The 14,366-nt window shown below is 43.1% G+C and overlaps 1 protein-coding gene across 1 annotated transcript in view; it reads left to right on the top strand.

Moving 5' to 3' along the window:
* The first annotated feature begins 2,406 nt into the window (after positions 1-2,406).
* Positions 2,407-14,366, top strand: part of TBC1D14 (TBC1 domain family member 14) — a 61,366-nt gene continuing 49,406 nt past the window's right edge. The window contains exons 1-2 of the mRNA XM_074541715.1: positions 2,407-2,678; positions 7,946-8,675. Of these exons, the coding sequence (XP_074397816.1) occupies positions 2,636-2,678; positions 7,946-8,675 (773 nt within the window). The 5' untranslated portion in view covers positions 2,407-2,635. The remainder of the gene's footprint in view (positions 2,679-7,945; positions 8,676-14,366) is intronic.

The raw sequence follows: 14,366 nt of genomic DNA, 5'->3' as shown, positions 1-14,366 counted from the left end.
CCAGGCTATTAATAGACATGTGGAAGTTTTTTTGCCCACTAGGTGAACATCAATTGCCAGTTTGAGGCTGCTCTATGTAACATTTCATGTCTACACAACAGCTGCATGCAAGACACTCTTAAACAAAACATGATTTTATTCCATGAATTTTTATAAAATTAAGTGTGCTGCAGGTTTACTTGACCCTGAATCAGTGACAAAAGACTGATAATAACCACACTGATTTTATGTGCTACAATTAACTTCTTATCACATTCTGAGGATTTACTTACAACCCACGTGTTTAAACAGGAGGAATTGATTTCCGTGTGCCCTTCTGTGTGGACTTAAATTTTGCACAGCTGCTGCAAAATAAAGGTGCTAAAGGTCCCCTTTATGCTGAGTTATGCTTTTGTACTTCCTGTACCTGGCAGTACCTGTTCCGTTTCCTTTCAGTAATTAGCACAGGCCACACTTCATCACAGCTAGTGTGTGACATTGTACTTGGTCACAGTGTGAGCCCTTCAGCTTTCCCCAAACAGAGAAGTAATAATACACAACACTGCAAACAGAAATTTACCTTACCTGGGATGGAGGGGGCATGAATGGACTGATACTAACTGCTAATGCAAAACACCTTTTAGTAACAGCTCATGACAACCAGAATTGCCACTTCCCCTTTCCTAGGAGTTACACAGCCATTCATGTACAATACAGGGGTGGTTCTTTTATATTGACTAGGCTGCAATTTTCTGTGACTTCCCATATGCTCTGCTTACCACTGAAGGATTCTGCAGCACATTTTTCTAATTGTTTCTTCAGCCTAAATGATATTAAGCTGGGAGCATCATTATTTCCTGTGCAGGCACTCTGCAGAATTGGAGAGTTGTTCCTGACTGTTTCCATTCTTATATTTACCCTAGGAACCAAACAACTGACCTAGGTACAATGACACATCATGATGACAATAGTCTCTTCTGGTTGTTCCAACAGAAGAATTGATTCATACTCTCAAAAACAGAAGAAAAAAATTTAATAAAAGGAATTAGTGAGAGTATAAGCTCAAAAAATCTTTTGCATATAAACAAGTTTATAGTGCCTCAAATTGGTTTGCTTTTATTTACCTTTATTTATTTACATTTAACATGGAAGCTCTCTTACAGAGATAGTAGTCATTTTCAAAAGAAGATATGGAAAAATTAGTGCCAATCTTAAATAATTTTATGTTGATACCCATCTTAGAAATACAGCAGACTAGGAACTAATCCAGTCACAGAAACAAACTATCTGCAGAGGTATAATTTTTGATTGATGGTAGATTTTCAGAGCAGTTTCAGAACAATCTAATTCTTATCTTCACAGTATGGAATTGTTGTCAACAGGGTCATGGTGGCAAGTACTTCTGTACAGGTTTACCTCAGCCTCTCATGATTCATTCCAGTGTAACTTGCCCATATCAAAGCTTGAACAATCATGGGTTTGCACCACTTCACAGCGAACCAGCTGTCCCAACACAAGTTCAGATATTTGTGTCTGCTGCCCTCACACTTCCAGCTTCAGTGTTGACAGGAGAGGTGTGAGGTGACGGGAGTGCTTAAATCCTCGGTTCAGATGGGAGCAGCTTTATCTTACCACCATTCTAGAGCCACGATCACGACTCTAGGTGCAAAACATGTGACCTCTGCAGAAAACAAAACAGCGAAGAGTTCCACAGCTGATAAGGAAACACGACAGCTCTGCTCCTGTCACGTGGTGACTGCTCGGAAATCAGTGTGGGAGTAGAGCAGGGTGTGCACAGCTCCACCCCCAAAAGGGCGCACTTTGAGACGAAGGTGAAGAGAATGGAAAGATAAAAATGCGAAAATCGCAATTACCACCCTAGAGCTTCCACTTTTGGCATTACAGAACATAACTGCCAGATTTCCACAGAGCTAGGGACACACCTGCACACGATACCTACACACGTTCCGCAGCCCACACTTCCACACCCACTGAAGTTTGGTTTTCCCCTACACGAATGCTGCCCGCCCACCTGCTCCCCTGGGCACGGCCAGGGCCGCCAGCCGGCCCGGGCAGTAACACGGGACGGGCTGCAGCGCCTGGCAGCCAAAACGTGGCTCCCACCGAGCCCGGGGCTCCTTGAAATGAGCGCTCTCAGCCACAGCCCCGTTTCTCTCCGCTCCGGGGGCTCCCCGGAACCAGCACCTAAGCCACACACCCGCTCCCGGGCGCCCCCACTGCCGAGCCAGGCAGGCACCACCACCCAGCCCGCCACGGGCGCTGAGGTGATTCAAAATGGCGCCCAGCGGCGGCCGCCCCTCGCCCCCCTGCGCGCAGGCGTTCCCTTCCCCGGCGGGCGGGGCTTCCCCGGCGCGCCGGGCAAGGGGAGCGGAGGCGGGGCGGGAGGAGTCCGAGCTACGGGGGTTGGAGCATCGCCGGAGGAGCCCGGCACCTGTCCCGCAGCCAGGTGTACGCCGCCGCCATGGGAGGCCCCGCGCCACGCCGAGGGGGCCGCCGGCGAGGGGCTGCTGCTCCTCCTCAGCCGCGCTGAACCTGGCGCTGCTCCGCGGGGACCGGAGAGCAGCGACATGGAGTGCCCGCCGCAGCCGCCGGCCGCCTCCTAGTCCCGCAGCAGCGGCTGTGGGGCGCGTCGGGCATGGCCCAGCGTGACGAGAGCGACGGAGGGCAGCGCTACCCCGGTGAGGCGTCCGGGCTCTCTCGGGGCCGTTCCTGCTCGCCGGTGCCGGGGGTGCTGGCCGTACCTGTTGGTGCGAGGGGCAGAGCCCGGGGCCGAGCGGGGCGGGCGGGAGGGAGCAGCCTCAGCACCGAGGGGCCGCGCTGCCTGCCGGGCTGACTTACCCGGCCACGTAAAAAAGTTACGAGGAGCAGGTGGGCTGAGCCCTCGGAGTGTTCACCGGGTGGGTTGAAGACCGCAGAGAAGAGTGAGCGCTGCTTCCTCAAGGCTTTGGTTGTGGCTTTTTTTTTTTTTTTCGATTGTTTCAGTTTCTTTGGGTTGTTTTGTAAGCGAAGGCCGCTAGCTCGGAACCTTCGCAGAGCGAGTCGGGTTGAGCCCGTGAGAAGGAAGCAACTTTCATCTCGCTGCCTCTCTTCTAGTCGAGGTTTCCCAAGCATTTCCCAAAGACCAAACAAAACTGCATCTCACAGCAGCTGAAGTTCTTCTGACGTTGCTGCTAATTTAATGTGGCTCACAGAGTTTTCAGTAACAATGGTGCGGGGAGGGTAAAGCCCTGTAAAGCGCTCCTGGAGCAGAGGCTTTAGCAGAGCACTGTAACTTGTTTGTGTTGCCTGTCTGACGGAGCAGAAAGAGTCGGAGAGTGGGGAATGGCTTACTTATGATTTCTCTCCGAGCACTCCGCTCAGAAGCCAGCTTTGTAAAGCTCACAGTTATAAAAGGTCACCAGCTGAGAGTTAGATAATAGTAATCTTAATTAAAACAAAATAAAAAAAAATCCCCACTAGTTTCCGTTTCTTTTTGTCGGTAATGTTTCGGCAGTACTGTTATAGGTAACCTTAATCACAGTATCCCATGTTTAGTTAAAGGGCAGACTTTTTCTATTTTCAGGAGTTCTTCACTGTTAGCAATGCTGTGGCTGTTAGAACGTGCACACAAATGGAACAAAGAAATCTTTAATAAACAAAACTGAGTTTGATGCTCTTATGCACCAAGGTCACTCAAAGCTGCCCTTGATAACAGCAATATGTTTCTTGGTACATGCAACCAAAATAATAACAAAAGCATGGAGAATATAAGTCATTAATTAAAAAAAAATATCTTTAAGAAGAAAAAAAGTTGCAACTTTGTAATTGAAGAAATTCCTTGTTCTTAAAAGTTGGAGAAAAACTCCTAGCAGAAGTAAGTGTTGAAGAGGTAATGTGTGATGTTAACTCTTAGAGAACTGAGCTGTGTATGCAATCATTCCTCTTCTCATCCCTGTGAGGCAGGAAAATATAAAGCCTTTTTTTGCAAATTATTGTCTTACCCTTGTTGCTTGCCTAAACTACATCATAACTCCCAGCAAACTTGGAATAACGGGCCTTGAGTTTGCATCTTTCTGGTTTTGTTTTACTCTAATGGTTTGGCATTGCTGTTATATTTAACTTTGATATCAAAGTGGGTTAAAAAGCCATTTTATTGTAGATCTGAGAAATTATAATCAAATATGACTTGTCCCCTCTGTATGGTTGAGTGATATGCAAAGCCAAAATGTGTTTTAAAGCCTCTGGTTATTGTCAGAACATGCCTTCTTGCATGCTGTGATCAGAATCTGGGGAATGTGTGGCCGTACAGACAGCCCTACTGAGACAGATGGAAACTCCACCTGTCAGAAAAAAATGTACCTAGGGGAGGGTCTGAAAGCAGAACTGATGTATGTTGATGTTTTCTTGAAGTTCTGGTATTTGCAGTTTAGAGCCTCTCTGAGTTTCGCTTTGCTTAGGAATCATCAGTGATTTTGTATTCCCAAACTTAGATGTAAATTTTTTGCATCCACAGTGTTGTGACAGAGTTGCACAGGTTAGCTGCCCTTTGTGTGAATAGTTGTGTCCTGATGTTAATTTTGAACCTGGCTACAAAACTGTCTTTATCATGTGCTCCTTAGCACTTCAGTTGGAAGGGTTAATGAGTAAATAGCATCTACCTGCTCTCTCATTGCCACTTGTGACCTTGGCTGTATTTTCCTAACTCCCTTTTCCTTGTTGTTTCCTGTGGGATGTTCCCTCTTGTGAGATCATGTTCTCTATCAGACATAGGATATTAAGACTTTACAAATATTGATTTCATTTCCATCGTAATATATTTAAATAAACAATGGGAATTATGAATCTCATGGAGACAAAATTGCATACTACTTCTCAGTAATGTATGGTACTCAGATGATGTTTCCACATGGTTATGTTAATAAATGCTTTATGGAAAGAAGTTAGCATTGGAGTACATGATAGAATATTTGACATCAATTGTCAGATTTTGCACTTACCAATGAGGCAGCTAAAACAGAGTATAAATATCACTCCATCCTTAAAAACAATCCTACAACAACTTAACTCAGAATGAATCAAGGAGTTCTCCTGTGTGTTCTTGAGAGCTGACTGCATCTCAAGTTTTCATTTAAAGCCCTTGATGGGTACACTTCAAAGCCTCCCACAGTTTTGCTGAACTGTGTAAAACCTTTGTAACTTGCTGTTGCATAATTTGCTCCAGCAAGCTGTAGTGTTGTATACTTCTGCATTTCTTGCTTGCCCGCTTAAAGGATCTTTTCCTGTTACATTTATTGCTTGAAAGAATACCAAGTCAAGTTAAAGCAAAATTCCACACCGGGTACAGAAGCTGTTTTCACTCTTATTTTTTTGTAATTCTTTTGTTTACAGTATTTGGCCTCTTGAGCCTCTGTAGTTACTGCCTCTGCCAAGGTCACTTGAGTGCTTACCATTTGTAAGCTTGGTTGAGAAGAGCAGTGCAATTAAGCTAAGGACTGGCCGCTGCTTGGGAAAATCATTGAGCAGAAGTAAAGGCAGTCATGGGAGGAATTCATTATGGGAACATGCTTGTACTGTTTACCCAAACATCGTCAAAGCTGTTCCTGACAGATTACATTTGTGGTTTTTTTCCTGGACTGCACTTTCTAGATGCATTCCAAAGTTTGAATTCTTGTAAGTCAAACCCCTTGGTTACTCTGTTCTGGAGTGTATCTGTGTATATGCTTTAGAGTAACAAAAGGGGCTGGGGTGGGCTCTGGGTTTGAAGAGCACTGTGAAGTATATGGAGGAATAAAGGTGAACATAGGGAGAAGAACAGAGTCAGACTTATGTTAGAAAAATAAGTGAATTCAAGTAGGAAGGCCTGAGAACAGGAGATTCCAGTATATACAACAGTAATTACATCTAATGCTCCATGTTCTGTCTCATTTGTACGCTTGAACTATTACTGTTGACTCCTGGAGTATAGTTTGTTGCCTGCATTCAAGAATTGCTGGTTAGGGTTTGTTTTTTTGCTGGCCCTTGGAGTTTTAATTTAGTGAATAAAGAATTTATAATGTACACAGTTGGTGTGTCAGCTATTTCAAAACATACTTTAATTGCAGGGGATGTAAACTTTTCAAACCATGGTAATATGAAAAAAAAGTTGCTATAGCAACTCTTTTAAGAGAAGACTTCACACATCTTCACAAGCTTTTTAGTCAAAACAATACACTTGAAACCTTGCTTAGGCAGAGGATTAGGCAACTGTTATATTGATTGATTTGGATGGGTAGCATAGAGTTGGTTGTTAAAACGTTCTGAAGAGGTCTAAAAGATGAAAAATCCAGGGCTGTCTGTCCTCGACTTTTGCCTGTACTTAGGAGTGGATTGAACTGCTAGCAAATATTGTTTGGGTAGTAAGTTAAAGATTTAGTGTAGCATACAAAGTACAGTTGGATTCCTGAACTTTCCACATGACTGAAAACTTATGGAAAAAAAAAATTCTGTTTGGACCAGTGAGATATGTTTGAAATGAGTTTTCTCTCACTCACTGCCTGTTGGTATCACAATGCCAAACTGTATTGATGTCCTCAGATCTAAGAAAGGACTGTGTGTCAAACCCTGGTGTTTGGCAGGGCTCAGGTGACATTGACCAGGGGTTTAGAACTGCTGTGAGATAGCACCTTTCACCGACGTTGGAAATTAACAAGTTTGGGGTTTCCTCTGAGGTACATGTGTATTTGTTTTTTAAAAATAGACTGTGGGAAGGACCTTCTAGAGAACAACCAGGACCTTTAATTGAGTGCTCTACTTGAGAGAGAACAGGAGACCAGAATTCAGGAGCTGTCTAGAAAGCAGTCTGTTTGCAAGATGGAATGAGTGCTCTTCACTCATTCACACTTAGCCCAGAGTGTTTCAGAGAGAAGAAATTGAAGCAATATGTGCATATTTGTTCTGCCAACTGCTGCAGAGTAATTGCATCGCAAACTTCAGAGGAGCTGTAGACAATTTACTACTCATATGGAAAAAGATCTGTGTAATATATAGTGTTATATAGCTCATGTAGTGTTTAAAGGGTCAGTAGCAGTTCTGGAAGCCAGGGCAGTATTCCTGTTGGTGTCCCAGATGTATTAAAGTTCGGTGCCTCCAACCTGTAGCTCCTTTTTGACAGCCCTTGCTTTGCAGATCGTTGAGATTCAGACTGGAATTGGGGCACTGACTGGATTAACTGGCCTGCTGGCAGCCCCTGGGGAGACAGCGTGGATGGAGGATCACAGTCCCTGAGTGCAGGAAATTCAGTGTATTTGCAAATGTCATTGCTACTAAACGTGCACTGATGAAGTGCATTGTGCATATTGTCAAAACATTGACTCTATGGATAGCTTTATAGCTGCTCAGAGTTTGCATCTCTTCCTTCATGCAACAATGATACATTATGCATTCTCTTCTGGAACAATTTTATTATCAGTTTTGTAGTTTGCAAAAGAATGCTGAGAAATTCTGTTTAAATGAACAATTATGAATCTGGTCTAAGTGTAAGGAAACAAGTTTTGTAGCTCTCTGACATCAGCAAATATGAATTTATGACTGTATAAAAATAAATCTCATATATTTGTCTCAGTATTGACAGGGAATATTAAAATACTGCAGGTTTTATAGTATGTAACTTCACTCCCAGGAGATGTGTAAGGAGCAAACATGGGCACACAAACTGCTTATGAAAAGCTTTTCATGCTTCGCATTTGCTAGAAGCCTAATTCAAGTTGCCATTGTCCTGGTTGTTCATGCTGGGGGAAGGGATAGTAATCATGTCCAAGAGAAGACAAATAATTTTTAATTAAAAGCCTAAATTAGGACAGGACTGAGTGCATTAAAAAAACAAACCAAGAAACAACCATGAAAAAAAAACCAACCCTACAAAACAAACAGTCGAGAACAAACCACAACCTTCCTGCAAACTCCTAATCTTTTCTTTCTTTTTAACCAGTTACCAGCTGGGCCAAGACAACTGATGCAAATTTATCCAACTCTTTAAATGGTTTGACCTTCGTGGGAATTGTGGATGCAAGAGTGAGCAGCACTATCCAGGGCCTTCAAAACCTGAACTCTGGGACGCCGAGAGATCTCTCATTGCCTGAGTATGGACCTGGCCTGCTGTCCATAGAAGATTGTCATAGCCTTAAATCAGTGGATTCTGGTATTCCAACTCTAGAAATAGGAAATCCAGAGCCTGTTCACTGCAGTGTGCTGAATGTGAAGAGAAAGCAGTCGGAGCCCGAGCTGGTGCCCGAGCGGGCTTTCCAGAGCGCGTGCACGCTGCCGCCGTACGTGCCTCCGCGCGCGCCCGCCGCCGAGCACGAGCACGCCGTGCGCAAGTCCTCCACCTTCCCCAGGACGGGCTATGACACCGTCAAACTGTACAGCCCAACCTCAAAAACGCTCAACAGGAGCGATGACGTCTCTGTTTGTAGCGTGTCTAGTCTTAGCACAGAGCTGTCAACAACTTTATCAGTTAGCAACGAAGACATTTTGGACTTTGTGGTCACAAGCAGTTCAAGTGCAATTGTGAATCTCGAGACTGACGAGGCGCACTTTTCAGATGTTACCCTGAATTCCTCTAGAGACAGCACTGACCAGAGCCAGCAGCAGTATTGTCATGGGACGGACGTGGACAGTAAACGGAAAATACTGGGACCTTTTACAAACTTCTTCGCCAGGTAATGTTTCCGTAAAATATATTTTAATGGACTGTGTAAGATCTTAGGAGAAAGGTCCTCTTTGATGTTGTACTTTGAAAAATATAATGCCTTGGTGTCTTAATTTAGATAGTATTAACATATTTTTTCTGTTATGAGTAAATAGGCAAATATTGCTGGGGTCTAAGGCTCTGCATCCTACTCTGTTATGTTCATGGTGTATGGAAGCATCTTTAATGTTGGAACATTCCTTCTGTGTTACAGTAAAAGGATTTCTGAGCAAGGTCTTTTTTCTTCTGAACAGTGGCTTCTCCAGTGATATCTTTTGTGATTTTGGCCAAGGTCTTTAATCTTGTGTCACCTAAAAAGATAAATATAGGTAGAATCCATACCTGTGTTAAAGAACTTTGACATCTGAAGATTCATAAGCAGTTTAGTAGTGATGGAATATTTTATTGATCATTCTAAAGGTATGAAGCTTAAAATACAAATAATTTACAAACACTTGGTATGACTTCTCTGGTCTTTCCAAATCTCAGTTACTGCTTTTTTAATATTTAATACCTGAATTTTTTGTGTGGAATAAAAACATCTGCCATTGTGTCACCCACTTGTTGAAATGATGGCATTGGCTACCCAAAGCAGTTTCTAAATGTGGCCTTTGTATGAATGATAAGGTTCTAAATGCAGATACCCCAGGGAAGTGGGGAATAAGGAAGAGGACTAATCTGCTTTGGGGAGTTGAGCTGTTTGCTAGTGGGTTCTTTTTTTAAAGTTATGTAAGGCCTTCATAATGTTTCTAATTTTTAAGTTATAACATCTGAAGTTTGATATATTTAAAATAAATTGTTCTAGAAAGAAATTTTAGACATCAAGTGGAGTTGGCTGTAAATAACCTGTTCTGCACATGGCTTCAGCTAGTATCTCTTTCCTCGTGCAATTTCTCTTTTGCATGAGACAAGTGGGCTAATAAAATACATCAAGAATTGGCAGAAAACATTCTTTGAAAGGCTGCCTTATTTGCAAAGCTTAAGAAAATCAGTTTGTTTAGACCTAAGCTGACTGAAGCCTTTGTTGATTTTTATTCTTAGGTTAAAGTACTGTGCAGCAGAGCTCCAGTCATCAGTCATGTTTGAGGTGCTGATGCTTTTGTGGACCCTTGTCTGTGTGTTGCCATGGAACCAGACTTAATTCTGAAGCAGGAGGCTTCTCAGCACTTCAAAGCATAAACTTTTGTTACCCGTTCTGGTAGCACAACTGCTAACTCAAACAAATGCTGTCCTTCAGCCTGGCAGGGAGCAGAGTGGAACAGGCACATTTAGACCCTACTCAGAGTAGGATGTTTAACCACTTCTTGACTTTTCTTATCCAACACAGCAAAGCCATGTGTCCAAATTCTGTTCTACCAGTGTTGCAGAAACTGTAGTACTCACTAGACTGAGCTTTTTCAGCTGAATCTTTGCAGGTACATTGAATGCCAGGAAACAAAGGCTGTCATTACTGCCTTTTAAATGGGGAGCAGATAATTTTGGTCACTGGGTGATGTCATTGTGAGAATATGAGGATTAAGTTCAAACTAGATGATCGGCTTTGAAGTTCCAGGTGCTCAGTCTGTAACCTGACCTTGAATATCCTCCTCTTTGGCATCCTCTTCCTGCTCTGTTTTGGAAACAAGAGCTGCCCACTTTTTGTCTGTACTTGCACACCACACCCCCATATTTTATGCACTGGCTCATGTCATGAGACCTGGTGGTGAGTTTCACAGGTATTGAACAAGCAGGGAGCCTTGGAGGTTGTTCTGTGCCACAGGGAGTACTATTTATATTTATACTGTCAGCATTGTACAGTTTCAAAACATGCCCTGGCTAGTTTTTGTTGGTGTTTGTAATCTGCCATCCCTGGGTTTGAAAACTCCCTGTTTCCTGGAGCTCCTGTGCACTCCTTGCATTCCCAGGACTTATACCAGTACTGAAGTAAAAGAACCTGGCTCTTGCAGTGTTTTGTTTGAAAGTAGCTGCTTTCTAGAGGCCTTCCTACCCAGCTCACCCTGTGCTGTGTACCTGGGTTTGTGTGCAGTGTGAGAGGAAGAGGAGGCATTTTGAACAGTATTGTTAAAGACCAGCTTGCTGAGAGGGAGCTTCCTAAAGCAGTTTGTTCCAAGTGCTGCAGTGGTGGGTGTAAACAAAGTCCCAGAAAGGAGTGTGTTCTTAGCACTGCACTCTGCTGAAAGTTGTGGTTCAGACTTGCAGGTTGAGTGCATAAACCTCACTTTAGCAAACCAAATGTGAACCATGGCAGGAGAAAGCCAAATTGTCTTGGCTTTGGCCAGTGGCTGGCACACATGTGTACAACATGGACTAATGAGACCTGAGTGCTTTGTACACTGCCTTGCAGCAGCCTGGTGGTCATGGGGTAAGGCTGCAGTGCAGACTCAGCCTTAATCTGCAGGTTTAGCTCTTTGAGGGCTTCTCTGGGTAATAGGATACAGGTTTGAGCCATTGGGAGCAAAGATGAGTCAGCTTAATTTTTTGCACAGGTTGTTGATATTTGGTAAAAGGGAGAAACCTTGCCTCTTGAAATGGCACCTCTGCTTGTATTGAACCCCATGTGGCCTCTGAGAATGTGCTAATTTCTCTGATCCTATCAGAGTAAACTTGGCTTTGACATGTCAGTTAAGATTTGTGGCTGCCTGTAGAGATAATACTGACAATAATTAGATGCCTCCAGTGCTTGGTCACATGTGCTTAAGCTACTTACATATCAGCTGGGGGTAAGTCTTTCTCAATACCAAGAAAATGCTTAGATAAGTGGTTGCTTTAGAATATAAAGTTATTATTTGGCACTCTGTACATTCATTTTTCCTTTTGAGACTGTATGCATGTGTGCATGTGCACTGTGCACAAGGTTGCATATTCCATGTCAGTTCTGTGGTGTGTTAGGAAGTTTAGGTTTGAGACTGCATTTACAAAATGAGTTGTAGAAGAGATCAGAGGAAAAGGGAGCACTGTTGGCTGATTTCCTTCAGTTCTGGCACCTTCAGGATCACTTGGGAATGGAGTGCTCCTGCCCTGCCTCTTTGAGCACTGTGGTGAAGAAATTTTCCTGGCCTGCTTCTGTGGCTCAGTTTGTGTCTCCAGCAGTTTGAGTATCCATAAGGCCTGCTTGTTTCCTCAGGCTGCATCTTGGGGTGTGGCCAGGAAGATCAAAAGGGAGAAGGAGGCTGCTTTCTTGCTTACACACAGCTTTCCTCTTGGAGGAGCTTAAGGCACCGCAGGTACATGCTCTCATTAGGCTCAAGGTTGGCATATGGAAATGAATTACTGCTTCTGAAAGAAGCTCTAATGCTGACTGTTGACAAAAAACCCTAACATGTTGATTGTTTTCAAGTGTCACTTGTATCAGCTTTAAAAGCCCAGAGGTTTTTTACGTAATCCTGAGTTGGAATTAATTTCCTTCATTTGAATATATGCAGGAACTTGGGTTGAAAACTAGTGTGAGCAAATAACTGGGTGGGAGACTAAAGAGTTGGTGGCTTGTCTGCTCCTTTGCCTTATTGACCCAGAGTAGTGTGGCTTAATGAGTTTTACCTTTGGACTTCTGTACAGTACTGCTGAAACTTTTAAAATGTGTGGATCTTAAACAGCTTTGCTGAACCAGGACTGTAGTGATCTTACTGCAGAAGTTTCTCTTTTCATTTATCATTTTCAATTTTCATTTTGGAGACTGAGAATGAGGATTTCTGTACTTACATGGAGAGTGACCATAAAGGGGTCACTCTGTGTAAATAATAAGCCATGCAGTTTGTTTCATTTTAATGGATTACAAGCAGCCTAAGTCTTTATTTAGTCCACTGCCATGGATATTGTCTGTTTTCCCAAGAATCTCTATCCTCTTTCTTTTCAGGCTACTCCCAGAAGTTTTAAATCCTAGTGTTCTACGTATTTGGATGTCAGGAAGCCTCTAAGGAGCATAGGGACTACACATGAAATAAAGGGCTTTAAGAAGAACATTACATTTTACTATTTGCAAAGAATCTCTGCATTTCTGGAAGAAAGCTTCTGGAGCAAGATTAGCATCCTATACCATATGTAGAAATGTACCTGTGACCTTACTTGTAATCTGATAAGAAAAAGGTCTTAAATTTCAAAATAGTAGCTACTGCTTTCAGTAACTGTTTTAAGTCTGAAATCATGTGAATTTAATGTTTATATCACATATGTACACATATATGTCACCCATGTTTTGAGATTACTGGTCACACATAACTTGGAGTTCTGAATTTAGGAATTAGGTGCATCAATGGCAAAAGTCAGTCATCTGTGTTAATGGATAATTGTAGCTTGTTGCTTTTAATGAGAGGACAGCTTATTGTACTTCTGTAATTTTGCTATTAAAAAGAAGGTGGAATGACAAGGAGCATTGTAGTGCTGATTTCCCACTTTTGTGTCTACAAAAATGGGAATTCACTGACCACAGGAGGGAAGGAAAATTGTGATAATAATTGCAGTTGACTAATCTGAGATATTAGTTATGATGCTGTCTCCTGCTCTATGGAAGTTTCTGTTCAGTGAAGCCTGTTAGAGTACTGGCTGTTCAGGGGGAGAGGCTGAGAGCAGGACTCAGGTGTGTGGGCAGAGGAGCAGACAGAGCTGGGTGCACTGTGGGGCAGACAGGAGTCACTGCTTCTAACACAAATGAGCAAAGGCAGAGTGAGCTGCAGGTGCAGCTGTCCAGGAGCTGGTGGGGAAGGACTCCAGCCTGTGACGGAGGGAGCCTGCAGGGCCCCCAGCACAGCTGCTGCCCTGCCCTGCTCTGGGCTGGGCTCCCAGGGGCTGCAGTTGCCCCACAGGGTTCCCTGCCCTGTTGGAGGGATGGGAGTAACTGAGTGGCACTTCTGTCCTTCCCTGCTGCTTTCCCTGCGTGCCTTTCTAGCAAATTGTTGCCACCAGCAGGCGGCTAAAAGGGCTGGGAAGAGAGGAGGGCAAACCAGCTCATGCTGCAGTGTGGGAACAGCATGGGCACTGAGGATCTGTTTAACACAGGATGCTGGCAGCAGTCTTTCAGCAGCCTGTGAGGCATTTAGGTGTGCTCATCTGAAAGGTGCTTCAGTCTTCAAAGTGGGGTTTTGGATAGTTCTTTGAAAGCTGTTCTCTCTACTGGAACTGACAGACTAAAAGTCCTCTCCCCACCTGCATTTACTACCATAGCTCTGTGTGAAATCAGCAGAATTTTCTGAATTTTCTGAAATAAACATTCTCTCTCAAAGAAAATCTTCCACAGGTGGAAAGTTGGAATTTTACAAAGGTAACAGCCTTTGCTTTTGATAAAGATTGAAAATTGTATGATACAGTTTTCAGAATTCCTGTCTTATTCAGAGAATGAAGTTTTGAACTTTGTCATGTGGCCTGTTCTCCACTAGGTGTTGTGAACTGAAACTGTCTAAATTAATTGCAATCCTTATTTTCCCTTTTTGTGTGGGATAATGTAACTCTTTACAATTACAGTTCTTTTAGTTCTGCCTTAAACTTTTCACTAAATTTTGAGATGTGGCTCTTTAGTATAAAGAGTAGTAGATTAATATCTTAGTTTTGCTGTTGAGTAACTGGAAACAGTTTTACACGAACAAGACTTTAAACAAAGAGACTTGTTGAACTTATTTGTTCATTATAGAAACTAAATGAAAATCTGCTCAATGACAATTTGAGTTTTGGA

The sequence above is a fragment of the Zonotrichia albicollis genome, chromosome 5, assembly GCF_047830755.1.
Source record: "Zonotrichia albicollis isolate bZonAlb1 chromosome 5, bZonAlb1.hap1, whole genome shotgun sequence".
Classification (NCBI taxonomy): domain Eukaryota; kingdom Metazoa; phylum Chordata; class Aves; order Passeriformes; family Passerellidae; genus Zonotrichia; species Zonotrichia albicollis.
The sequence above is the reverse complement of the archived record's forward strand: the minus strand, read 5'-3'. Positions and strand labels throughout refer to the sequence as shown.